Below are 26,339 nucleotides of genomic sequence, written 5' to 3' on the forward strand. Positions count from 1 at the left end.
GTATAAGACGTAGATATACAATAATAATGTCCTCATCCCTGAGTAGCTGTATGTCTCCCTTCATCTCTAGTAGTATATCCTCCGAGTCGATTAGATACCACTCCACTTGCCAAACTTGACATATCTCTTGAACATTTCCCTCAAAATGGCTCTTCCGCTAGCATCCATGGCATCGTTCAAGATCTTCCTCACTTCCGGCGGCGTCACGTCGAAGATGGAATTCATTGCCGGCTCAAGCGCCTCACGCACCTCTCTGGGCACGTCGGCCTCCAGCTGCAGCTTCACGTACTGCATCAGCACCAGGTACATGTGCCGGCCCGCAGACCGCTTGGCCGCGTCCGTGGCCGAGTCCAGGGCGTTTTGGTGCTGCGAGCGGGAGACGGCGCCCGCAGTGGGTTCGCAGATGAAGGTGATGAGGCGGCCGTACAGACGAGCCATTGACTCCTGTGTCGCCCCGTCTGCGGCGCTCTTTGGTTGGTGAAGGATCAAGCTGTTGAGCAAGGCTTGCACGGTGGTTAGGAGGAGGTGGTGGTGGCCCTCCAATCGTAAGCGGTGCTTCTTGATGATTGCGCCGACCAGTTTGCACAGCCACGTAAATGGTACTGATGAATCCTTAGACAAGGCCAAATCGCTGGCAGTGCTCAGTGTAACTTCAATGTTCCACTGTCCCATGGCTTGCGGTTTTCTTTCCAGAAGAGTGTGGATGGTTTGGCATGTGTAGGAAACATTGGGCGACCTCTTCGTAAGAGAGAGCGTCAGTTCGCTGTGAGCCGTTGATAGATCGACACCTTCGCCCTTGCCATGTAGATCAGTGTGTTCTATAACATTGTTAGCATGCACAGCTTTGCGAATTCTTGTCGAGATACATACCGATGAGATGGCCAACGACATGCTGGATGGCCAGAGCCTGGCCATCCGTGTCGTAGCCCCCCGTGAATTCACTAATCAGCTCCCTGAGGTAGCGCGAGACGTCGGGCAGTTCCATGTGGGCGATGATGGATGTGACATATTCTCTCAGCAGAGACTCGCGAGCTCTTGAAGGCAAGTTCTCCAACCCGGTAAACCGAGTCGGGCGGGGGACTTCCATTTCGCTCGACAAATACGTGTGGAGGAAGATTTGAACCTTCCATGCCCTCAAGTCGCCGTCGTCCATAGCCTCCCTGCTCCGCTTCTCCAGCTTCCGAACCGCGCTCGATTTGTGCTGTGACAACCCGGTGGCATCGTCAACAACCTCCGCAGCGTGTGTCGTTGCGAGAAGGCCCAGGTCTTTCGTATCGTCCTGCTTTGATAGGAGCTTCTTGTTCGCGATGAGCTCTCCCAGCACGGCCGCTATGTGTCTGGCTAACGCAGCTTTCGCGGTCTGGTGCAGTTGACTGAGGACGGGTTGGGTTTGAAGGGCTGATGACCTTCTAAGCTCAACAACAAGAGCTTTCAAAAGTGTGACGCGAAGCGCCGGGAGGCTCAGGGGTTCCTTCTTGGCCTCTTCCGTCTCGCAGGCTTCAACAAACGCCAAGCCCTCCGAGAAGTATTTCGCACTTCGCTCATCAAAATTATCAGACATCTGCCTGACTATTGTTGACACCATGGCGGAATATCTTTCGACGAGCTCGAGCAGCGTCTCACTGCTAAGCGCCTCTTCAAAGGAGAGGCTGGAAAGGGCGTCGGCATAGTCGACGAGGTTGGAGAATTGCATCCCTTCGTAAAACGTCGGCCGCGCCATCATCTTGCTCGCCAAGTCGAGCACCAGCTTCCACCCCTCAAGAGATACCCGCTTCGGCGACTTGATTATCTTCTCTCTTCCCTTGTCCAATATGCTCATGATCTGCTCACGCTGAGCACGGCTAAAAGCTTCCAGGGGTATGCTGCATAGTGTCCGAATCCAGAGCTGCCCCAGCTCTCCTGGCCAGCCTTTTTCCTTCGCGGACTCTCCCAAGGCTGCAATCAGTCGATCCAAGAGCTTTTTCGAGAGTTTTGAATCGTTCAGATTGACCTCGTTGCTCAGGAGAGCAGTCCACAGCGCACGCAGCCCTGAGCTGTCTGCATCCTTTGCAGAGGATACCGTCTCAAGCAGTGGCACCTCATCCGTTCTTCTTGAATACAGCCGGTAGAAACGACTTCCGCCCAAGACATACCATGCCAGATATTGTTGGAAGGCGAATTCCTCGTCAAATTCTGATTTCACTCCCAAGTCGAGTGAGGCCGATAGTTTCGTGACCTCTAGGACATCCTGCGACGCAAACTCTTCGACCAACCGCCGTGTAAACTTCTCCACCAACTTGGACGGCTCGTCAACTGCTGTCTCGTCTTGGCTCAGGAGATCCCAGGCCTGGAAGCAGCATTTGAAGGCCTCGAATGTCTCAGCCGATTTAATCGCCCCTTTACGCAGAAGCTTGGACAACTGCTCCTTCACCTGAGCCCAAATATTGCTGCGTTCCTCGGGAGCAGCCCATGAAATCGTCTTGGAAACGACTCTCCACTTCAAGGCGGTCTTTGAAGAGTTCTTGAGCTGTGAGACCAGATCAAACAACTTCAGGCCTACTGCATCGATAAACTGCTCGCTATGCAGTCCTTGCACGATGACGCTTGTGAAGAGGCATAGAGACTGGGGATGTGAGCTTGTGTCCTGTTCAACAAGCCAGTCAATGATCGCAAGAAGCTGGTGTGGCGACAAGTCGGACTCGATCAATGAAGAAATTGAGCTTTCCGGGCTTCCTTGTCGCCCGATGGCAAACCAGGGACTCTTGGAGACTAATTTTCGCTTCTCGGTCGAGCACAGCTGCGAGAACCATAGTCGCAGGAACCCAGACAGATCGCGGCGTGTTAGGAAGCTCTTCCTGATAGCCCCAATGAGGTCTAGCTGGTCCTTGTAAACATCAGGATTGGGCGTTTGTTCGATGCTCTGACCGCAGACTTCATTCAACAGGTCTGTGCCCTCCTTGACGACTTGGAAAATATCCGGGTTACATGCAGCCGCAGCCGCGAGCAAGCTCCAGTCAGTCTCCGATTTCAAGGCATAGTTCCGGCATACTTGACGAAGGTCCCCGGCATCGATCGTCACCGAGTTTGCCGCAGCCTGTGCTAAAATCCGCTTCATAAGAGCATTGCGATCCGGCTTCGTCGAAATCTGCCTCTCCACAACCTTGAATATCTGATCCATCCACATCTCGTTGATCCTGCGCACATGGGTCTCGGTGGGGAGATAGGACTTTTCAGCAACCAGAGAGTAGAGCTCTGGGGCATATGTCCTAAATTTGTTGTCTGTCACATCGAGCGCCCTCGTGATGACGTCGAGATCCTGGCGCTCCCAGAAGAAAGTAAACGCAGGGAGGACAAAGTTCTTATGCATGAACTTTCTGAGGTCTGCGCTCCATCGAGCCGCAAGAGTTTCATCAATGCTCGATGTATGGCCTTGGTCGGAAGGCTTCAAGTGTCGTAGAATCGCGGCCGCTGGTGGGAAGATGTGTGTTGCAATTTCCAGGGCATCACCCTTTGCCTGTAAATGGAGATCCCATACCTCGGAGACGGTGGCGATCCAGTCTTGTTTGCCTTCAACGTCGTCGCAAACATTGCTGGTTAATAAGAGAAGACAGATGATGAAGAAGGATGATGCTAGCGGCGCAGCTTCGGCTGCAGAGGTAGAGAAGAGAGACTTGATGTGCTCAGCTCCGATGCTGTCACGCGAGCCAACGGCCGTGTTCTCCAGTCGTCCAAGCAGAGACTTCAAGGCTTTCAAAACAGCCTGGCCGGTTGACAAACAGCCTTCCAGGCCTTTGAGCTCGTCCAAGGCGTAAGATGGAGTCAATGGCCGCTTTCTCTTCAGACCTGAAGCAGCGGCCTCTTCACCCGGATTCGATGCGTCTTTGAGGGTCTGTTGCAGTACCGAAACAAATTTCCTATCCGCTAATGATTTGGCAAGCGAGAAGAGTGGCACCTTTTGAAAGGTAACGTCCAGAATCGTCCAGGTCAAGGGGTAACGCCGTAGGGTTTCTGCCTCGGGTGAGGGCCCGTTCATGGACTTGAGCAGCCATCTCAGGGTGCTTTCCTCCGCCGCGTGGAATTGGCGATCTGATGCCTTTGTGAGGCTGTTCCATAAGTTTTCGAGGTTCTGTCCTTTGTCCCCCGGCCCATTCTGATCGAGACCTCTGACGGTCTTGATGAGATCTATCTCTCCCTTTTTTTTTTACGTGGTGAGCTTGACCAAAACGCAACCAATGATAGTGGTAAAAAGAAGGGAAAAAAACTTACCATTATAGCAGCAGTAAAAAGAAGGGACTCAATAAGGCATGTGAAAACAGAACAAAAAAAGAAAAGAAAGACAGAAAGAATCGGAGAACACTTTTTCCAGAGACTCCAAGCTCTTCCGGAAACTTAATTGAAATGAATGGAAATCTTCAATCGGTGAGATACAGCAGGAGAGAAGAAGCTCGAGCGTCATTGTCGCAAAGGTCTCCAAAATTTCGAAAAATTCTGCCACCATCTCCACCCCAATCAGGCAATCGCCCCTCACCGCCCTCGGTGCGAAAGATCACGATTGAGGCCGGTCGGTTTTCGTGAAGCTTGACATCACTTTCTCTTTCCTCTTCTCTCACGCCCACCCCAAGCCTGGCTCCTTAGACGGTCAATTGAATCTCCAGCCGTGAGTCTCAGATACAGCTTCCAGCAATTCGTATACCGCAGCTTACACGATAGTCTTCCAAGGGAACGTCTGTTCACCATGTCCGAGACCGCCGCCCCTCGCTCCCCAAGCGCCATTTCCCGGCCCGTCAGCGAAGCGCTTCTCAACGAGAAGGTACCGTAACTACCGAGCCGAGCTTCAAACCCAGATCGAGCAAAGCTTGTTTGTGGCTAGGATGTCGTTGACTAACAATATGCTGCCTCCTGTTACGCCGACAACAGTGGGATCGCTGCCTCTCCAACCTCCTCGTCAAGTCCACCCTCGGTCTCGGATTCGGCGTCGTCTTCTCCGTTCTCCTGTTCAAGCGAAGAGCCTGGCCCGCGTACCTGGGTGCCGGTTTCGGGGCCGGACGAGCCTACGAGGAGTGCAACTTCAACCTGAAGCAGGCCGCCCGAGACCTGAAGAAGCCCTCGGTATAAACAACATCCTAAAGAACAATGGGCACGGAGGTATAGAGCTACAGCTTGGAGGAGGGTGGGACTGAATTTCAAGAAGAAGAAAAAAAGGAGATTGATGAAAGAAAAAGAGAAGTGCGGTGACGAGGATATAGAAGATGGCCGTGGCACCGGTCGACGGGGTATAGAGGCTGCTTCACGAAAACCATCCTGGCCAGGTCATCAAGAAACCGGTGGACGAATCAAACTTTACTGGTTTTCCTATTTTTTTGCTTTTGTTTTACTATGTACAACATTTTATCGATCCCAAACAATTTCGATGCCTCAAAAGTACGCCGGCTCTCATGACACGTGAAATACACTGAAGCTTCAACAATCTCGAACGCAGAATTCGAAGAAACAAAGAAACCGACGAGTCGCTCGCTGTCTGTCTGCATGTTGTTCTGTTTGGTTTCTGTGTGTTTGCTTGATTGTTTGCAGGGGCCACACTCAAAGCATAATCGTCTCAGCCACGCGAGTGCTGATAAGTTGTGGTCAATTCCCATTCATGTCGTCGTCCCTTTCCTGTGGCAGGGTAGGGTTGTCTTCGTAAAAGAGGTGGCACAAGCCAACGCCGGTTCCCAGTGCTAATGTCTTTCTGCATAACGCCGTTTTGAATGCATGGAGCTGGAGCCAGCTCCGAAAAGGTGTATGAAGCTCCGGAAGATGTGTCGATGTGGGCTCTCCAGAGAGCTTCCAGGTGGTTCATTCTGTAGGTGTGATGGTGTAGATGGAGTTCAATCAATGCCATGAGATCCTCTGCCAAAGCAATTGCATTGCTGAGAACTCGTTCGTGTCTTTCCGCAACGAGATATAAGGCAGAGGGAAAGAATGATGAGAGGCAGACTCAGTGAATGGTGCGACCTCGCGGCAGGCCGCTCCCCAAGCAGCGCGACCGAGTCTTATAGGATTCAGCACTCAGGGTCAGCTTGCGGGATTGGCCGTAGAGGTCGAGGTTGAAGAGGATAATGGCGCCGAGAACGGACACCAGGAAGAGCACCTCGGCGGCAAGGAACATGATCTCGAGCCGGATGTCCTCCATGGAGCGCTGGAGCTGGGCGTGAGACATTGCTTTTTGCCTTGTCTGATTTTTTTTTTTTTGAATCTGGTCTTTGTCTTCTTCTTCTTCTTCTCTTTCGGGGTGTGATTTTTTGTTTTGTATAGGTGGTGGTGGTGGTGATAATGATGATTTGTGTGCTTTGTCAAGATGCCCAAACAGTCGGTGTACACATAAACGGCCTCTCAAGAAAAGACGGGGAAAATGATATATAAAAGGCAAGGACGGGATGGAATGGGCCGGGAGGGGTACAAGGGCGGTAAGAAAATAAAGAGGATTGAGAGTCGTAAGACAAATCGGTCGAGGTGCAGAAGACGAATATGCAATGCAGCAAACGCAAGCGGATGTTGGTAGGGGTTTGTAGAGAGTGGTGATAGGTTGTAGGTTATATAGGTCGCGAGAGGAGGGCCAAGGCTGATGTGTCGCGTCTCTATTAGGCATACGAGGGAAATGAGGTGTGTGAGGTGGTTTGTTCTATTTTGGCCTGGTTTGGCTTGGTCCGATATTATATGACAGCACAGCACACACACACACCACAAACAACACATGCTACTATTACAGTAACACACCACCACCTCGGCAGGGCTGCCGCCTTGCTCTGCTCTGCTCTGCTCTGCTCTTCTCTACTAATCACATCTGCCCTCCTCTCTCTTGTCTAAACCCCGAGCAACGACACAATTCCCCACGAAATTCCCACTCAGCAGCAGCGGCACATCCGCCCAGACCCGTGATGCACCGCCAGCAAATGAGTGAATAATGGCAATCTGCAGCAGCGGCGGGGGAAGGCCCTCTCATGCATGATGTGGGCTTGCATGGACCTAGTATTCGTGCCCTCTCTGCGCCTGCTAGAGTTCGCATCGCGGCCCAAAGCACAGGAGCGACAAAAGTGTCCACGCGACCATGCAAGCCTTAGAGTTGGCAGTAGTAGTAGGCAAGGTATGTAGTACCTATCAATAGTGAAGAACTGCCTCGGCCGGCGTCAAGTCAGTCAAGTCAGAGACGGGGCAAGACGGGAGAGCAAGAAGCACAACTCTTTAAAGACAAGGGCAACAAACGGGCTCTGTATGTAACTGGACGCTTCGCAACTGCTCTTCTCTATCAGTCCGCGTCAACCGAGCCTTTTGGGCAGCGGCACGGCGCACGATTACGACAAAGGAGGAGGCGACATGACAAAACCGGCCGCTTTTTCTATCATGTGTCAAACGCCAACCGCAGCAGCGTCTCCGCAGACATGCTTGTGATTTTCCCCCCTCCTGCCAGGAAAGCTGCATCTGAATTGCATTGCAGTTGCAGCAAATAGAGGGGAAAAGAAAAAGAAACAGAATTGGGCAAGAAGAGAAGAGAAAAAAAAAAAATCTTCATGAGCCACTCAGAGGATGCAGACGCAGCAGCAGCAGCAGCAGCAGCAGTGGCTCTTCTTCCTTGCTTTTGCTTTCTTCCCCCCTCCCCCCTTCTCGTCTCTCTCTACCTTCTATTATCCCCTACCATGGTTTCTCACGAGGTAAATCACTCGTATATGTAATGTCGGAAGAACCACCAAAACGGCAAGACGTGTCGAAAATCACACGTCTCGCCGTCGTATTTTCAAAGGGCAGAAGAATAGAATCCAGTCCATCTAGCACGCAAATATGACCCAGAGCAAGTGGATGAATCGCCGTAGGTTGATTAATCGTGCAAAAAAAGTGTATCGAAGAAAGGGGAAAAAAAGAAGAGAAAAAAAGCGAAGCACGCGACGGCCCGCAAATAAGGTATGGTAGCACAACCGCTTGAGTGGACATCACGTGATGGGCAAGGGCCTTCTTCAGTTAGACTCCGCTTTAAATAGTTAACTGAAAAAAAAACATTTTTTTCCCTCCTCTCTTCTCTTGTCAACCCTTCATCAGCACACACCACGCCATGCAAGATGCAAGACGATTTTGCTGCAATGCAGGTGTTTCCGGATTCTTCCTGGCTCTGTGGCTGCCATGACTGCAACTGCATGATGGAAAAATGCGGTTGTGTCCGCATTCTTGCTGGCTTCATGCGTATTTGCTGCACGCTGCAGTTTTACAGGCAGACATGACCGCCTGATTTTGACGTGGTAGGTTGAGGTTGAGAGAGGAGGACGTCACAGCCACAGTTGGTCCTCTCTCCTTGCTTTTTCTTCCATCTTGCTCTTTCGTTTTGTTTTCTTTGTACCGCTGCGTGACATGTGTTACCCACGATTTGCCTACACCTCGCCGCTTTTCAATGCGCAAGAGTGTCAACTACTTTTTTTATCGTTCGATGTGGGAGAAGAAGCCAACGGTCTAGACAACCAGTCTGCTCCACCCTGATGCCATTGACACAATGTGTGGCATTAGGACTAAAATCAGACAAACATTTCGTATCTCGGTGCATTTGTGAATGTTTTTGTGGCTGCATGTTGTGAAGGCAGCCATCTATCTTGGCAGTATATCACTGACTATACAATCAATGGTCCTATAAAAAACAATATCACAGCGCCTGAAAACGCCGTTCAATCCAGATGCCTGCGTCCAGCCCTTTGAGATGTGCGTTATACGTGAGCAGATTGCCAACATCTAGCAAACCGATGATTGGTGACAGACAAAAAGGAAAAGGAGACTCTATACACATCAGATCTTACTGGCAAAGATGACGCTCTCGTTGGTGAATGACAGCAAAAACTTGGCCACCAGCCGCCCGGTATAAAGAAACGACGTATCCACAGGATACGGATGCTCCTCTCTATGCAGCAAGAGCTCATCGTCAGCAAGGAATTGCATGTCTTGCCCTGTTTCAACTGTCAATATCTCATTCCGAATCCGATGTAATACCGTGGTGATATTACTCACAATCTTCTCCATGGAAGAGCTCTCTCAAGCTCTGCACCATCTCCACCGCCGCGGAATCAAGCTCTCCCTGCTCGACAAAGCTATCGTCAAACAAAGGATTGAAACTCCTCGTGTTCGCATCTTTTGTATGCGTCTGATAGAGATGATGGAACTGATACGCAAACTGCTTAAAGGGCATGTTCTCCAGCTCCTTGCAGGTATCCAGAGCAAGCGATCTCTTGTACTTGGGGTCACATGTGTTCCTGAGGTCGACCTCGTTCTGTGACACGACAAAGTTGTCCGCAGCCGTCTCGACGGCCTCCATGAACAGACAGAGGACCAGGAACGAGGCGAGACAGGGCGCCCATTCTCGCCGAAGCTTTGGCTTGAGTGACTTGGAGAAGAGCTCGAAGAGTTGCTGCATGTCGCGCAGGATGAGCTCGTCGATGAGGGACTTGATCTGCCGCGCGAGGACTCGGGGAGTGACCCAGGGTGTGTTTTGAGGGACGAGCCCGGTGTGCTGGAGGGCGAGGATCGATTGACGGGTTAAGCAGAGATGGCGAGTCATCACGTAGTGCATGGTGTATATTGAAAGAGCCCGTTTCACCATCGTTGACTATTTTACACATTAGTATCATTCCTTTGTGTGGTTTTAATAGCTTAGATTATCGAGATTCTAACTTACATCGGATTTCTGAGCAAAGATCTGGACGATGGAAAGAATCTTGGCGGGCAACCTGGTAGACTTGAACGAGTCCGTCAACTGGTCCGCAAGAAGCGGCTCGTTCACAAGGGCTTGCACATATCCCTTGGTCAGCTTCTTCATCTCGTCCCTCAGAGGGCCCTTGTTGATTTCGATGCCAATCGGCGCCGACCCCCGAGACTGGAGATTGACGCGATCCTCGCCAGTGCTCAAGTGCCAGTGCTGCAGAACGTCGCACGTCTTGGCCGTGAAGAACTTGGCTTGCAGCGTCAACGTGGTCGCAAACCGTGGACCCGAAGACAGCTCGACATTACACAACTGCTCGACCCCATTGACCGTGAAACCTTCAACGTTGTCGCGTATGAATCCAGCCATGGCATCCTTCTTAAAGTGCCCGCGGATGAAATTTGGAAATAGAACCGGCAGGAAATCTTGAAACTGCCAGCACACCACCTGCGGCACCTGAAGCATCAGCTTCTTGCAGTGCTTGCACGGCCTCTCCTTGTCGCACTTGACCTTGCGGCTATGGCAGCAGAAGCACGCGCCCACCCTCCGGACCTGCAGCGCGCTCTCCTTGGTCTCGTTCGCCAGGGGCCCCTTGCGCCCCTTTTGCGTCGTCCTCATCGCCTCGAAGCACTCATACGGATTCGGCTTGCCGGCGCGGGCGCTGATGGTCGTCGGCGTGACAATGACAAACTTGCTGCTGGACGGCTCTGCGCTCTTGGTCTTTTCGACTTTGCCGCCAATGACTTTGCGTATCGACTTTCCGGGCCTGCTACTGCTGCTACTGCTGCTGCTGCTGCTGCTGCTGCTCCCCTCGGACTTGACGGCGGGCGACTTTGGGCTCGAGGACGTGGTGCTCAGCTGGCTCGGTGAGGAGATGACTTCCTCAAACACAAACTTGCTTTCGTGACCAGAGAGGCCGGGGCTTGTTTGATTCCACGGCGACATGCTTGGATCCGACGGCAGCGATTGGAGGGCATTCTGCTGTGGCACCGGACGACTCGTCTGGTTCATCATCGAAAAGGAGTCGTCGACTTGGAAGTCGCTCATAAAGGGGCCAAGATCTGTATAAAACATCAGCCTCAATAGCTATTTCGCCAAGTTATTGCCCCATCTCGTTGAGACTCAACCCACCATTGAGCTGTTGCGTCTGGAGATCTGCCGTTGCACCAGACGGCATAAATAGATACTGCTGCGGCGTCATGAACGCATCGCCCTGCGTGAAGCTTGCCTCCGCGCTGCCGCCTGACAATGTCCCAACGCCGCTTGAGAACAAGTCTGCCGTTACAAACTCGGTTTCTGGTTGATACGTCGTGGTGGTGGTGGTGGTGCTGGCAGGGAGAAAGACGCCGGGATCCATGTCCACCAAGGATCCCGGCGAAAGCCCTCCCTGCGACGGCGTGGAAACATGGCCGACGATTGTGAAGCCGTTCAAGCTGCCGCTCGCAGGGCTGGGCAGGAAGCCTATTGATCCGGTGACGGATGCGCCGCTAGAGTAGTCAATGTATTGCCATGATTCGTCCGTGTCACCGGTCGAGTCGAAGTCGTATGGCGAGGAGGAGTGCGGAGAGGCGGTTTGTGAGCTGACAGAGGCCATCGTGGACGTCTGAATAGTCGTCACAATCGGTGTATGGATTGGAAGAGTATTGGGATCTGTAGGATGTATTGTCTCCTGGTGCTAATACCCAGCAATTGTCGCAGATGTGGTGTCGATCCTGCCGACAGTCGGCACATAAGATACGATATCCGTGCTGCGACTTGATCGATCGAGCTCAGTCCATCAATCAGTCTCAACAGTTGCATATATCAACGTCCAGGAGAGTTCAACACAAAATAAGCGATAACATTCCGGCAGAACCACAGCACCAGAGCACAAACATTATCAATTATCTATGCTTAGAGAGAAGAAGAAGAAGAAGAAGAAGAAGAAGAAGAAGAAGAAGAAGAAAAGGACCAAGATCAACTTCGCCTCGCAGCTCCAGTTCGGTCGAAGAATCCAGGCTGACCGTCGCTGAAGCCCGTAGGTAAGTATCGCGGATGGTTCATCAACCAGCCCATCGGGCGCTAGGCCGAAAAGGGACACCGAATAGCAACTGGTACTGATCAGATGCGTCGCCGCCATTGGCTGAAATGGGTTGGGGTGAACCGCTGCCGTCTGGCTTCAGCCACTCACAGCCCTGCTCGCAAGCACATGCATTCTGTCTCGTCTCGTCTCGAATTTGGTAACTGTGGCATGTGTCGTATTAATGCTTTGTCTTATTTTGCAGACTTGACGAGGGATATATGTTGCGTAGTTACCTCTAGCTGGTGCAACGCCCAAATCTGAGATGGAAACAATGCAGACTGAGCATCGGAGTGAGACATACAGAAGGAGGAACAGACATCGAAAGTCTCAGCTCGAACTACACCTGTCAAGTGTCTTGCAAGAGTACCTTGAAAGCAAAACTTCTACCCTCCACGATATATTAGTAGGGTACGAGCAAGCCCAATCGCCCAGGTGTCTACTAGGTACCTTAGGTATCTTCCTCCTCAGCGCTACCGATACCCCCATCCAGGCACCGAGCCTCTCTGTTCGCATTCACATCGCCTCATAGCCCATATCATATTGCTGGCCACAACCACCGGACATCGAATTTCGCCTTGAACTACCTACCTACCCACGTTCTCCCTATTCGTTCATCGCTGGACACCACCTACCCTAGCCCAGCTCGTCAACAGCCATCCCGTCTGTAGCAGCGCCGTTTAATACAATGGCAGGTTACCAATGCACACAGACCAGTAATTTCCCATCGCCAATTAAGAGCTATGGATTGCCATCACTTTAAGCCACAAATACCTTACCTAGGTACGATTGACTTCATTTCCTTACACGACGGCCATCGACATAATACCGACTTTTTGACAGATTATAGCATAATGCAGCCTGATCTCTCAAAGCATCAACGTTATCTTCTGCCTCAAGCGAAGCATCTTCCCCTCTCAGCACATCATGCATAGAGCTTCACGAACCTTGCCAATTACCCTACAACATGCTCACACTTGGAATAGCCATCTCTCAGCATATCTTCTCTCCAATAATCATCCCCCTTCATTGGCCTCAGCCAGCTCATCATTACCAAAAATCCTGCACTGAACAAAAATAGCTACCTAGGTAGTGGTACGAAATTTTATCATTAGGATACCTCATGCAGCGATAGCGCAGAGTCCATCAGACACAGCTGCCTCGGTTAATTCTCCCTTCCTATATCTCCCGCGCGGCATCCTGCCCTTCATCTCCCCTCCCCCGAATCGCTTCCCGGTTTGGTTTGATGCAATGTGATGTACTCCGCAGAATTGGTCCTCGTAAAGGAGCCTTGCATATAACGCAACAATGTGTACTCTCTACTGAGCATCTCAAACACCGACTGGTCAATTCTCAGTACCTCATTCGCCCTTGAGGCAATATGTAGCTGCAATGCCCGTATGCTGGCGCCGACTGAACAATGAATGGCAAAAAGTGAACCACCGTCCCCGGCCAGCTTCCGATCGCAATGCTATTACCATGACAGAAAGGCCCATTGTTGAATGCTGAAGAGAGAGCGAGAGAGAAATGGAGCAGTGCAGACAGGAAAATCCAGTAGAGAGAAACACATGGTAGCCAATCCCATTTTTAGCCTGTCCGTTCCGATGCTAAGCAGGCCGTTTAAGAGCGTACTTTTGTAAAAATGTCTACATATCGTCGTCATCATAACAAGAGGGAATCAGTGACTGGACAATGTGCAACTGTAATCACAGAATTAGTGATGTGCTTAGCTTTGAAAGGCTTGGTGAGAATAGCAGACTTACAGAGGTATCGTTCTCTCAAATGTTCCTATTCTCCTGTTCCAAGAAACATGGGGGGAAAAGCAATTTTGTATAGAGGTGTAAGGTGAATGATGAGCGAAGAGAAAAAAAAAAAAAAAATCATGAATCATTTTTCAAAGTCTGCAGTCTCATAAACGTGATCATTAATGGCAAAACAGAGACTGGTGGTGAGATGGGGGGGTTAGGAAGAAGGCTTAGGATCGGAATCGCGCGTTGGCACGCTCCTGTATCTGCTTCTCCGTTGAAACGTATAGCCGGTCGAGATAGTCCATCGCCGACGCATCCTTCAGGATCTTGGCCACCTGAATGCCAGCCGAAATGAGCTGGAGAATGTTTCGATCATCTTTCAGAGGGCGGCTCTGATGCTTGGCAGCGTGCCGCATCTCGAGCGAGTTCTCCAGAATGGTGACAAACTGCTTGATCTGCCCGTTGTAAAGGACTCGGGCGGGAATCCGCCTCTTGGTGGCAAGCCTCTTCAAGAGGTACACCCACTCGGTCCACTCCCGGTCCTGTGGCCTCTCCACGGGCCTCATGTCCTGAGTCAACGGAATGGGGAACTGGTACTTGGCCACAAAGTCGTAGGCGCATTGTGACAACCGGTCGTTGACCTGGTTGAGCACGTTGTCTTGTTCCTGGACATGGAGGTTGGTTGGCAGGTGCGGAAGCTCTCTCTCCTGCATGGCAATCACGTCAGGAGGCGGACGCTGCAGGAACTGATGTGGACCATCGAACTCGTCTCGGTTCGACGGCCGTCGCTGCGAGCGAGGCTTGTTGTTTTGCTGCTTTGGCTTGTTTGTCGGGAGGACAAGATCGAGCCCATTGTCCAATGAGTAATCGGACAGGCTCGGAGACGCAATGATATCATCGACAGATCCAGTCGGCGAATATCTGCCTTGTCCGTCCCAGGCAGACGACCTGCTGCGCTTGTGGGATCCGTACACCGAGTTGGAGTAGGCCGAGCTCGAGCAGTGGTTGGTCAGGGGGGGCGACCGCGGAACATAGGACGGTTGAGCCGACACTGCAGGTTCGATTCTCGTGTAATGTCCGCTCACCGGTGCGGGAGGGCTGTCAGCCCATGGATAGGCGCTGGTCGAGAGATTGATGCTTCAAGGGACAACTTTTGTTAGCTTGCCATCTGTTTCGACGGACGGTGCTGTAGCTCGGTCTAGTCTCACCTCGAGAGGGGATAGAGGTTTCCGGCGAGCCTGCCGCTGTTGTATGGTTCGGCGAAGAGGCTACACTCAAGTCAGTCAACTTGGCCTCTCGCAATGGCTGGTGAAGCTGGTGGTATCGAACCTGCGCGGAGGGTTCCAATGTCCGTTGGAAGAGGAAGGCATGTTGTAAGCAAATCCTGGCTGGGCCATGTTTTCAGGGCTCATAATGTAACCAAGTATGACCGGGAGTGGAGGAATCGAACAAGACAACAAGACAGAACAAGAAGGGTATATTCCCGGTGGTTTGCTTGCTTGCTTTGAACAAAGAAAGGAAACAGGGGAAAACAATTCTGGGTTAGATAAAACAGGGATGCAGATGGGTTCAAGACAGCACTGGTTGAGGCCTGCAGAGTCCGGCAAATGCACATCCAGCAAACACCCTGGGCATTGGTCCTATTGCGAGCAATCCGAGAGGGTCTCCAAGATTCCCGGGGAAGATCCAAGTGGAAAGCGGTATTCCGAGGATGATGGAAGGTCTGGATCCTTTGGGCCTCTCACAAGGTGAACGTGAGCTATAGCTATAGGCGGTGTGTTGGAGCGGCCAAGGCGACCAATCCAGAATGGCCAACCTCAAAACTGGGCTGTAGGTCCCTGGAGGGGGGAATATGTAAGTTGTATGTATCAGGCACTAAATTCAGTGCGAAGGCCCGAATCGTCCTTGAGGATCCAAAATTTCCAGGCGGTAGATGGATAGCAAACGCTGCTGGCCTGGGCAAGATAGACCTGTCGGACAGATGCTTCGTCAGCCCGGAATGGACACGCTTTATGTACGAATGCATGATGAAGCTCACTTCTTTGGGGAGGAGAAGGCTCGGCGGTTTGGCACGGGACTCGTCAGTCCGTTCTCAGGGCAGAGCAGGGCGGCCCCCGGTCTCAGGCGATCACTAGCGATGCTCGGGTTGGCATTGAGCAGCGCGAATATTGGCCCGCAGGAGGAGGAGGAGGAGGAGGAGCGAGAAGAAGCAGATGGAGGCAAATCGACAGGCACAGCCAAGCTTCGATGCGTCGAGGACTCGTGGCCACTTGTCTCGTTTCGTCCCAAGTGATCGGGCGCCTACGACTAGATCCGGGGTCAACGGGCCCGCGCTTGTCAGGCAAGGGGAGGCTGCTGATACGTGGACGAGGACTCGTACTGTACGTACTTGCGATGTGCTCTTCTGCTTGCTTTTCTCTTCTGCTGTTGTTGATTAGGTAGACGGCTGTGCCCCGGTGGAGCGTGCGGTGGCCGGCGGGAGACGTTGGTGGGACGAGATGCCGTAGTGGTAGTATCAAGGGCAAGGGTGCGAGCCGACAGCTAAGGAATGGGCATGCGGCAACCATGTGCAGTGCTGTGGCTTACAGCAGACGAGAGCGACAGCAGGAGAGTGGCAAATTCCCGAGGCTGGTTCATGACGCGGGTGATGCTCGTCAACCTGCTTTTTGGGAGGAGAGGGAGGAGGAAGGGGAGGCAGAGTTGAGTTCCGGATCTCGTCGCCTTGCAGGACCTGGGAGCGAAGCATACGATCGTGGGGTAAGGGCAGGCCTTTGGTTGGGCTCCGCTGATTGTTGCCCAACGAGCAAAGGCCGGAAATTGGAGGCAGGGAAGAAAAAGGGCTACTACCACCATGTATGTACTCGTATGGGGGGAGCGGGCAAGGAAGCGGACAATTTGACAGGCTGATGCTCCATGTCGCTTTTTGGGCAGCAATCAACAATTAGGCTGCACCCGCGCAATCCCAGCCCAACCTCATTGACCCGGACGGGCTGCCCAGTCAGAGCCAGGCATGGGCCACACGCGATTTGGGTGACGGCCGGCGCAGAAAGCAGAAGCAAGTGACGATGGGAGGGATTCAGCCGAACGCCCGCGTTTCAAGGCCGGATTCCCTCGAGCGTCGCTGATGAGAGCAAAGAAGCTTGTGATCGCGCCTGGGGTAGACAATCGGCCAGACCGGTTGAATTGCCCCAGGCCGGCATGGACTTGGCAATAAGACGGCGGCTTCGATGTTGGTTGAGGCGTAGTAGTTGTAGTATGCAAGTGGGATGTGGTTCGTACGCATCGTAATGGTAATTAGTATTTTGTGTTTGGAGTCTTGAGGATGGCAGACTGAAGAATCCTCCACGGCTGCCGTAGTGCGATGCTAGCTCAAGGCAGTTTATGCTACTGGTACTACTACCTACCTACCTTACCTGGGACCTCTCCGTAGTTGGGTATTACCTCTAGAGGACTTCCAGAGAAGAGGAGAGGAGAAGAGAATCAGGGGTGAACGGGAGGCTATTAGAGCTTCTCAAGCTTGGAGCTGGTCGATTGGACAATTGGAGAGCTCGAAGCTCGCAGCTGGATCGGGGATAAGCGAGGGAAGCAAACACACGAGGTCTGGAGGTGACAAGGACAAGGACAAGGACAAGGACAAGGGCAAGGATGAACCCGTCCAGGGATCACAGAATCGATCACAATTTCTCGAGGGTACCGGGAGCAGACGAACGGGCTAACGCCAAGCTGGGCACACTGCAAGGTACTAGGAAGGTACCCGTTGGGTCAAATTTGACGATCCTCATGGAAATTTGCTGCTTCACCTGCTATTACTACTATTACGGGCATTACCTACCGTTCGCATTTGCATTTCAGCTACGGGGATCATTGAGACGAAGTGATAATATCGGCAAATTTCTCAGGCCTCCTACATAATTATACCCATTGGTGCAGCCTCGAATTACAGAGCGACAGTACATAGGTACCTTGCAGAATGAGACAGCTTGAGTCAAGCCTTGCCCACTGCAGCGCAAGGAGTTCCGGCTTCTACTGTACGAAGTGCGGCACCTCACGTCTTGTGAACAGCCAAAAGGCAGCATGGCTTCTTGCCGACTGAAGTACTAGTACCTTGGAGACGGGACGGGTAGCTGCGGATTCAAGTGCTACAGGTCATACAGTATACAGGAACGAGATTGCCGGAGAACGCGTCTGTGTCTTCCAGAATCCGACCCAGTCTCTAGCAACTCACACGAGTTACCTGATATGACTAGTAGTAGCCATCAGTTTGAGACAAGACCCAGGCAATATGAATCATCCAGCTGCACCTTGTCAAACCATGGCAGCAGGCCTTCAACCATCCGCCCCGGTTACAGCCGCCCAACCTAGTTTCGGTGTGGACCACCGGACACGGTGGATCCGACTTCACGAGATCGGCAGACCTGGGCAGCAATGGCGATTCAAACAGGTAACACTTTATTTCGGGCCTCCGTATAAAACGGAGCTTGTGAGTCCGGGATCCCGAGTGGAAGGCGGCTGGTGAGATGAATGAACCGGCCGGCACCAGGTACGTCGTAATCAAGCCCTGAATAGCAACACTGCATGTAATTAGACCGCGAGGGTAGCCATTGGAGACGAGATTGGCATGAGATTGGTAACATGAATGCCAAAATAGCCGCTCGGCCGTAGTGGTGAAGTTGGGCAGCCATTCAATGCCCAATAAGCACGCCAAAGAGCCCAATGGGCTGATATCGGCGCTCTCGAGCGACACCAGAATGGTAAAAAAAGAAAAAAATATGTGCGGGAAATTTCTGCTTCTTCGGAGCCGCGGAATTTTGATGGAACTGGTGTGGGATTCTCCAGGCACTCATTGAATCTCGAGTCCGGCTGGATCCGAGACGAAATTCATCCATGGATATTCCTCTAGATTATGTGAACGAAACTGAGCATATTGATGCGAACAGCACTTGCTGCGTCCCCGTCAGGAACGAGAGATGAACCTGATAAAGGCGTCCGATAGGTATAGTCCTTAGTTCTGATCTGCTGTTTCATCTGGCGATGAACCATCCTGCCGTTGTTGCGTGGTTTGGTGAGACAGCCATGCCTCACTTCGGGAATGGAGGGGTAGAGCCAGAACGATGATGAGCACAAAGTGTTAGCATTGCCATTAGCAAACGTCCTTTTATCAGAATTTGGAACACTGGGGGCTGAAAGCATCTCGAAACCCTATTTCATCTTGTCGAAACAAAGCAGAGAGAGTATCACTGAGCCATATATCGTTTCCTGCTCGATCCTCAATAGAGAGGTTGAGGAGGAGAAGAGGAGAGGAGGTTCTGCCGATGCGTGGGTGGAGGAGCCAGACGCCGCTTAGCTAATGCAGTCTCGAGGGCGGTCAGGAACTCGATATCTCGACGGGTCACGACGGGGACTCACTCTCAGGCCATGCTCGCCCATACTCGCACCATGCTCTTCGCCAACCCAGGCGACTCGTCGTTTCCCGCCGGCTTCTCTCTTATTTCAATGGCTCACCTGCCCTCGCACGGTGACGAAATGGCTGGACGAGCTGCAGAAATGGGCTTGTGCGTGACCACACCCGCCGCTCGCTATTCGTCTGCGATGCTCCCTGCCTGCATGCCAGCGCATCTCGTCTGGCGACATTGTGGCCGCTCGTGCTGATAACCCCGCTTCCAAGACTCGCCCAGCGGCCAACGAGAGCCTCGAGATGCCCTCAAGCGGGCCACCATTGTTACAGCTTCGCCATGTCGAGGACAACTGGACGGCCAGCGTCTGGCTCGCTTGACACGGCCGTCGACAACGTGTACAACGCAGAGGCTGCCCTGCCCTGCCCTGGTCGGTTGGTGCGGCTTCCGGCACGCGAGCAGCACTCGTCTCCTCAACAAAAGACGACAGGATCCGGCTTGTTTTCTTCGCTCCGGATGGCTTGAGACAGCTACCGCTGGGACTACGACTCAGGCCCTGCTAGTACGAGTAGCTCTTGCAACTGTCCAGGGTTGCTCAGCCGCTCTAATACGACTGCGTGATATCACCGCTGCTGGGACTGGCAATACCTACATAGCAATCAAACGGCCACGAAGCAGTTGCTTCAAGGGCCTGTCGATTGCCCGTCGGTCGTCTTCGCTCTCACAACACCCTTCCGTCTCTCTCCGTGACGAGGCAATATAGAGAGCAAGCGAAGCAGAAAAACATGCAGCATCGCCTCACCGAAGACGATGCGTCTCCCTGCAGCTTTTAATGAGAAAAATTTTCTCGTTGGTGCCCGCCTACTATCCAGGACTGCACTGCTGTGTTGTCCTGCAGCCATCATCACTGTTCATCACATCGCACGACGACGCTCGTCACTGATAGGATCCTGGGCAGACCTCCTGCTCCACCAGGCCCATCCGACAACCAAGGAAGAGGCCCGGTCAGCGCCAGCACACCATGCAGGCCCCTGTAAAGCGAGCCTATCAATGCTTGATGAAGACGCGCCAGCGCACTCCTGCGGCCAGCACAGAGGCCTGTCCGGCGGCCGTCTATTGGCACGCGGAGTGGTGAGACACGCTGGCAGCGGGGGGGGTTGCGTCTCTCGAGGTCGGGAGTCAGACTGGACCGCAACGATAAAACCCGCAGGGCCCCCTCGTTGCCCAACGTCCTCCTCTTGATTCTTCTTTCAGCCCAACGGTTTCTGCCCAAAACACCCTTGAATCCCTTGCCCTCGCCTCAAGACCGACTTTTCGCTTCCCATTTGTATCCACTTGCAAACCCCCATCACATCAGTCAGCCGTCGGGAAACTGCAAGCCAATCCAAGGAACCGTTTTGCCGCCGACATCACTTCGATCTTTCACCGTCAACTCCTCCAAGTTGACCTGCCGGATCTCCCATCCAGGGCCTGTTTACAGATTCCTTCCTGGATACAATGACAGCTGCTCTTGTGCCACACCAGGCAACCATGCCTAGCTACAGCAATGTTGACCTTGACGAGGTCTCTTCCCTGCCCAGGTACTGTTTTCTTTATGCTCAGGATACTGCGTGCTTTCTTCTCTTTTCTGCGTTTTCATCGTTTTGCTCTTTCTCTTGCGCATGTTGAGCCGAAGTCCTGTACTTTTCCTTCTTGTCGTCGTTTTGCAGTCAGCGTTCTCGCCGCCATGAAACCAGCCATAGGATACCTCCGGATGCCACAAAGCCATGGAATAGCCACGCGGACCCTCAAGAACGGAACACACAGACAATTTGGAACAGGACTTGTCCAGCCGGGCAAGGAAACAAATGAGAAATCAAATGATATATATACTTTCTTGGCCTCGTGCCAGCGGTGAGTACGGCCCGCCAATTCGAGTTGAAGCGACAGATTCTCGATGCCTTCCATTGGCCAAATGCCTGCGTGAGCCACGTGTATACTGCGGAGAACCGACGGAGCCCAAGGACTTTTCTGGACCACTGAGCGAATTCGCGGACCTGCTTTTCTGGATCTCGGGATTTCCCTCCTTCACCGCACGACTACGACTGTACAGCTGGCCCTGAGCGGTCTCACACGTGGACTTGGACGAAGACGCGGTTTGATTTGACTGCGAACGCCAACGTGCAGAAGCGGATCTTTTGACAACTGGCCTTACTCTGAGCTGTACCTGCTTCACCGACTCCAGAATCAATGGATCTCTCGACTCACGTGTCCGGACCCTGTTGGCCTACGACTCGAAGAGTATGTGCGACTGAATTCTCTTGCTGCCTTTTGTTTCGATTGCGATGCTTTGTTTTCCCTCCCTCTGGCCTGCCTGCCTGTCTAGCCTGGAATACCAAAAAAAGAGTCGAACCGGAAGACAAGACCCTTGACCTGGACAAACTGGGATACGCCAACTCTTCGCACCATGGGAACTGGAGCCGGAGCCCAATCTACCTATGCACACCAGGAGGTGTGGACTGCTGAGGACTTGCTGTCAAAATGACTTGCCTCTTGCTTAATATGGCTCGGTTTGTGTGACCATGTACCCCAATTGACTGTACGGGATAGCATACTGACCCCCCGATTGCAGGATCAAAGTTGACCCCTATGCCAAATGTTGTCTTTCCTTTCTCATCTCATTTGATTTTGGCAGTTGGTGAGAATAGCACACTAACCTGACCTAGCGACTTCAGCTACCCCCAGTCATCCATGGCCTCGACTGCCCCTGCCATGTTTTCCTTTTCTCACACAGAACCATCGACGGACCTGCTGAGCGGTTCGTCATGGGGTGCCAATGCAGAAGGGCCACAGAACTTACATGACTACCCGGACAATGGATCATCGCACTCAGGAGAAGCCGAGGAATACCTCTTCACATCCGGTCACAACTCGCCTAGGGGACCAAGGCTTGATCAGGCCCAACCCGCTGATGTGGCATGGACCGCCGCTCCCAAGGCGGTCATGTCCATCGCTACAGGAGCCCAATCCATGTCTCGAGCTAGCTCGAGCCGCTCCCACGGCTCTGCTGTGTCATCGACACAGATGTCTAATATGAGCGTCAGAGGTAATGCACAAGCTTTCCGGAGTGGACCTCACCCTGCTGGCTCCATGGCCGGAATGGACTCCTGTCTGCTGCTGGACTCCGATGCCCACGGTGTTGCGTCCCACATGTACTGGCCCGACTACACCCTCGAGATGAACCTTGGCGCCGACGGCGTTGCCTTCCCCGTTCCCAATGTGAACCCGCTCCACGTGGTTCCTTCACAGATGCACCTTGCCAATGACAACGTCCCGGATGCGTCATCCCCCAGCACTTGGGATTGCTTTTCCAGCTCCATCTCCAGAACCTCCACCCCTGCCACCATTGATGATGCTTGGCAGCCCGCTCCCTTCAGCCCCGAGACTTCCCCCGAACTTTGCCGATCGCCTAGGTATGTTATCTTCCAAGCTGAGGATGATCTCTCTTCTTACCGACTCGATTCGTTCAGAGACAGAAAGATCCCAATGATGCCGGAGGACATGCATGCACGCGCCGTTTCCCATATGGAGGATGCCTCGGCTCTTCCTCAAGCCTATACCGCTCGCCGACAGGGAAGTGAGGGGGAGTCTGCCAGAGACCATGCCTTGTACAAGAACGTCACTCCCCAGGCGGACGGCCTCTTCCACTGCCCTTGGGAGGGCCAGCCAAACTGCAACCACAAGCCCGAGAAGCTTAAGTGCAACTATGAGTAAGTTGGACGCGCACCTTCGGTCTTGGTTCCTGCAAGGAAACGCTAACCACCATGACAGCAAGTTTGTTGACTCCCACCTGAAGCCCTACCGATGCAAGGCTGAGGCTTGTGAGGGCGCCAGGTTCTCCTCCACTGCCTGCCTCCTTCGCCACGAGCGCGAAGCCCACGGCCTGCATGGCCATGGGGACAAGCCTTTCCTCTGCATGTACGAGGGCTGTGAACGATCGATTCTCGGCAGCGGTTTCCCGCGCCAGTGGAACCTTCGGGACCACATGAAGCGAGTTCACAACGACCACGGCAGCGCTGGCGGCTCCCTTACCACGGCCGCGCAGCAGGCTGCCAAGGGACGGAAGCGCAAGTCTGATGCTTCCGAGACCCAAGTCCCTACTAGCCGCAAGGCCTCGATCAAGTCGATGCCTGCCCCCGAGCCCAAGCAGCCCCCCGTCAAGCCTCTTATTGAGCAGTGGCTGGACCAGCGCAAGGCGTTGGAAGAGATTGTTCACTGCATGAACAAGCCTGATGATGCCCAGAGCCTCCACCACATTGCGGAGGCCCAGAAGCGCCTCGATATTATGTTCAAGATGGCCACAGACGTTGCCAACGCCACCCCCAAGACAGAGATGCAGCCCGGCCGCCGACACTACCTGATCGGTTAAGGGCTTGCATTGAATGTTACTGTTGATATCTCTCTCGTTTATACCCCGGTTATTACACCACGCGGGCGAATTCTTCGTTTCTTTTGTATCTATTATATACACAGCACGGCTGCCCAGCGTCCTTGAGAGGATGCTGGGCTCACCGGAAAAAGGGCTCCCAAGGAACGTCCCGCGAGTAACAGTCTCGCAGATTGGGCCACGTCCCATCATGGGTTGCTTCCACAAACTCTCCCGCAGAGAAGGGCTATTGAGCCAGGAGCTCATCATGCTGCTTCGGAGCTTTGGGTTGGGGGAAATGGTTTCTTTTTTCTTTTCTCTGGAGATTATGGATGGATCAAAAGCAACGGTTTCTTTGTGCGTTTTCTTGAAAAAGTTTCGGGTTTGAATTGCAAGGGAACGGAATGGAAAGGGATAAACAGCGTTGATATTGTCGGCTTTGATCTTGTTTTGTTTTGGTTTCGATTTGCCAATACCCACGACTTATGACCTTTCTTTCTTAGATTTAGATGTCTCTTTTTGAGCATGCACAGTCGCTCAGCCAGTTTCTACTGGTGATCTTTTTCTAGCACATACTGTACTTTGGAAATACAATTTCAGCAAGACATAGAACCTCCAATTCCCGCCTCTCCGTCGAGGGATGTCAGGTCGAATGATCGTACTATGTGTCTGGCCCTAGAAGATGCCACCCAGGACATGCAATTTATAGTTCATGCTGCTAACGATGGGATATATGCTCTGAATGATGCTCATGGTGACGGTTGCCGTCTGGCGGGCCACGGAGAGGATGACCTCGTGCCGTCCCTGATACTCGAGGGCCGTGTCGAGGGCGACCATGTTCTCGTAGACGGTGGAAACGGAGGAGTGGATGAGCATGAGCTCTTCGTAGAGCTGGTTGATCTGGTCGCCTGGGGTGGGCGCGTATGGAGGGGGAGGGGGAGGAGGTGGGTGAGGTGGTGGAGGGGCTTGGGGATATGGATGAGGGCGAGGAGTGTCTCGGTCCATGGCGAGAGGAAATTGATGGCTGACTGGAACTTATGGAGGAAGAGGAGGGTAAGTTTATATGAAGATACCTCTGTATATATATATATATATATAGACTTATACAAGACCTTTGGGGCAACTTGTGCATGTTAGTACAGCTATGTCGGTATGCTGATTCAGTGAGCTTTCTGAGTTGGATTGGGACTTGATCACTGGTAGTTTCGTGTAATGACCGTTGTATTTTCACATTTGATTCATGTTTCGAGAAGAACTAGGAAACAATAATGACGACTGTGTGACACGAACGGTATCGAGGTAGGTAGGTAGGCGCTATTACCGCTGCCCAGGTTGGTGGCCATACTCGTTGGGTGAACAGGCTGTATTGCCTGGATACCTACCTGTTAGGAATTGATATATAGAGTGGCAGGTATTTCGTTCATTTTGCTCTCTACTGAAGCGTCAATCAACATCGGCAGCCATACCTATGGCAACCTGCAATCAGAGTCTGGCGATGGCTTCAATTGCTACCTAACGGATCAACCACTTCCCCAAACACCGCCAGCCGATGGTGGGGCCGAAGGTCTGCCGGATTTCGGCGCATTTGCGGCATATGTGACGTGTGTTGAGCTCCACCGAGCTTGATGCTTGATTTACCCCTCCATCCAGCTCGCTTCCAGCATTTTCTCACCTACCACCCAATTGAACCAAACAACAGTCAACCTACCTAAGCTTCGTCCCTTTGATCGTTGCATACTTTTATTTTCTTTGCCCTTGATATCAGCTTCACGTCTTCAATTCAGTCATCATGGCTCGCAAGTTCTTCGTCGGCGGCAACTTCAAGATGTGAGTCGTGCCGCTTCCCCTGCCATCCCTCTTCAAAAGAGCGCAGAGCTTGGGCCTGGTCATTCTGGGGGGGTTGCAAGAGGCTGACTGCTATTCCTGCGTCTAGGAACGGGTCCATCTCGTCCATCAAGGAGATTGTCGACAACCTTAACAAGGCCGAACTCGACCCCAACGTCGGTGCGTTGTAGCTCATTCCCGCCTCGAAGTCAGATCTTGACTGCGCAATTTCAAATGTACTAACCGCGATGCTCTGCTCGCTTCAGAGGTCGTCGTCTCTCCCTCCTACCTGTACCTCCTCCTCGTCCGCGAGAGCCTCCGCCCGGGCATTGAGGTTGCCGCCCAGAACGTCTTCGACAAGCCCAACGGCGCCTTCACGGGCGAAATCTCCGTCTCCCAGCTCAAGGACAGCGGCATCACCTGGACCATCCTGGGCCACTCCGAGCGCCGCACCATCCTCCGCGAGAGCGACGAGGTGGTCGCCCTCAAGACCAAGTACGCCACCGAGAACGGCCTGAGCGTCATCTGGTGCTGCGGCGAGTCGCTGGAGGAGCGTGAGGCCGGCAAGACCATCGAGGTCGTCAGCAAGCAGCTCGCCGCCCTCAAGGCTCAGATCTCCGACTGGTCCAAGATCGTCATCGCCTACGAGCCCATCTGGGCCATTGGCACCGGCAAGGTCGCCACCACCGAGCAGGCCCAGGAGGTCCACAAGGCCATCCGAGACTGGCTCAAGACCAACGTGAGCGACAAGGTCGCCGACGAGACCCGAATCCTGTACGGCGGCAGCGTCAACGAGAAGAACTGCGGTGAACTCAGCAAGCAGCCTGACATTGACGGCTTCCTTGTCGGCGGCGCCTCCCTCAAGCCTGCCTGTAAGTTCAAACCTCGGCGATCGTGATGAGAAAGTGTCTCCGTGCTAACTTGCCCTAGTCATTGACATCGTCAACTGCTTGAAGCAGTAAACGGGTTACTCTCTACCTGGAAAACCGAACTCAGTAGGAATAGATGGTAAAACATGAAATAAAAAAACAGTAATAAGCTCTCACAGAGAAATAAAATCCAAACTGATACCCGATACTCTCCGTACGGTTGGACTAGTTTTACAGTGAGGTATCATTGCTCATATATAGCGTAGTGTCCTATATGCGCCAGCAGCCAAATGCCACTGCTCTCTATGCAATCCATACAAATACAAATACACGGACATCTTTTAGAAGTAAAA

The 26,339-nt window shown here is 52.7% G+C and overlaps 7 protein-coding genes across 7 annotated transcripts; 3 read left to right on the forward strand and 4 right to left on the reverse strand.

Annotated features, from left to right (window-relative positions):
• Positions 1-90: 90 nt before the first annotated feature.
• On the reverse strand, positions 91-4,168 carry TRIREDRAFT_62059 (uncharacterized protein; the record flags this gene model as incomplete). The annotated part of the gene is made up of 2 exons (XM_006965396.1): positions 91-818; positions 871-4,168. Coding segments are annotated over 2 exons (4,026 nt in total), but the record flags the coding sequence as incomplete, so codon positions are not given.
• A 546-nt stretch (positions 4,169-4,714) lies between these two features.
• TRIREDRAFT_107325 (uncharacterized protein) lies at positions 4,715-5,094 on the forward strand (the record flags this gene model as incomplete). Its single annotated transcript, XM_006965261.1, has 2 exons — positions 4,715-4,789; positions 4,897-5,094. 2 exons carry the CDS (start codon positions 4,715-4,717, stop codon positions 5,092-5,094), a joined length of 273 nt encoding a protein of 90 aa, XP_006965323.1.
• A 3,687-nt stretch (positions 5,095-8,781) lies between these two features.
• On the reverse strand, positions 8,782-11,282 carry TRIREDRAFT_61476 (uncharacterized protein; the record flags this gene model as incomplete). The annotated part of the gene is made up of 4 exons (XM_006965397.1): positions 8,782-8,939; positions 9,001-9,595; positions 9,665-10,749; positions 10,811-11,282. 4 exons carry the CDS (start codon positions 11,280-11,282, stop codon positions 8,782-8,784), a joined length of 2,310 nt encoding a protein of 769 aa, XP_006965459.1.
• A 2,440-nt stretch (positions 11,283-13,722) lies between these two features.
• TRIREDRAFT_61798 (uncharacterized protein) lies at positions 13,723-14,289 on the reverse strand (the record flags this gene model as incomplete). Its single annotated transcript, XM_006965398.1, has 1 exon — positions 13,723-14,289. A coding segment is annotated over one exon (567 nt), but the record flags the coding sequence as incomplete, so codon positions are not given.
• Positions 14,290-21,597: 7,308 nt separating this feature from the next.
• Positions 21,598-23,494, forward strand: TRIREDRAFT_77878 (uncharacterized protein). The gene is made up of 3 exons (XM_006965262.1): positions 21,598-22,340; positions 22,398-22,637; positions 22,699-23,494. The coding sequence occupies exons 1-3, from the start codon at positions 21,619-21,621 to the stop codon at positions 23,294-23,296; spliced, it is 1,560 nt and encodes a 519-aa protein (XP_006965324.1). The 5' UTR covers positions 21,598-21,618; the 3' UTR covers positions 23,297-23,494.
• A 375-nt stretch (positions 23,495-23,869) lies between these two features.
• Positions 23,870-24,298, reverse strand: TRIREDRAFT_107329 (uncharacterized protein; the record flags this gene model as incomplete). The annotated part of the gene is made up of 2 exons (XM_006965399.1): positions 23,870-23,968; positions 24,017-24,298. Coding segments are annotated over 2 exons (381 nt in total), but the record flags the coding sequence as incomplete, so codon positions are not given.
• Positions 24,299-24,952: 654 nt separating this feature from the next.
• On the forward strand, positions 24,953-26,203 carry TRIREDRAFT_121789 (triose-phosphate isomerase-like protein). The gene is made up of 4 exons (XM_006965263.1): positions 24,953-25,120; positions 25,227-25,297; positions 25,384-25,989; positions 26,048-26,203. Exons 1-4 carry the CDS (start codon positions 25,083-25,085, stop codon positions 26,077-26,079), a joined length of 747 nt encoding a protein of 248 aa, XP_006965325.1. The 5' UTR covers positions 24,953-25,082; the 3' UTR covers positions 26,080-26,203.
• The last annotated feature ends 136 nt before the right edge of the window (positions 26,204-26,339 follow it).

The sequence above is a fragment of the Trichoderma reesei genome (genome assembly GCF_000167675.1).
Source record: "Trichoderma reesei QM6a unplaced genomic scaffold TRIREscaffold_9, whole genome shotgun sequence".
NCBI classification, from domain to species: domain Eukaryota; kingdom Fungi; phylum Ascomycota; class Sordariomycetes; order Hypocreales; family Hypocreaceae; genus Trichoderma; species Trichoderma reesei.

Bases quoted from the DNA above. Each gene is read 5' to 3' on its own strand.
- TRIREDRAFT_77878 (XM_006965262.1), top strand. From the start codon at position 21,619: ATGGCCTCGACTGCCCCTGCCATGTTTTCCTTTTCTCACACAGAACCA. The intron at 22,341-22,397 runs GTATGTTATCTT...CGATTCGTTCAG, and splicing joins GAACTTTGCCGATCGCCTAG to AGACAGAAAGATCCCAATGA. The intron at 22,638-22,698 runs GTAAGTTGGACG...CCACCATGACAG, and splicing joins AAGCTTAAGTGCAACTATGA to CAAGTTTGTTGACTCCCACC.
- TRIREDRAFT_121789 (XM_006965263.1), top strand. From the start codon at position 25,083: ATGGCTCGCAAGTTCTTCGTCGGCGGCAACTTCAAGAT. The intron at 25,298-25,383 runs GTGCGTTGTAGC...TGCTCGCTTCAG, and splicing joins CGAACTCGACCCCAACGTCG to AGGTCGTCGTCTCTCCCTCC. The intron at 25,990-26,047 runs GTAAGTTCAAAC...AACTTGCCCTAG, and splicing joins CGCCTCCCTCAAGCCTGCCT to TCATTGACATCGTCAACTGC.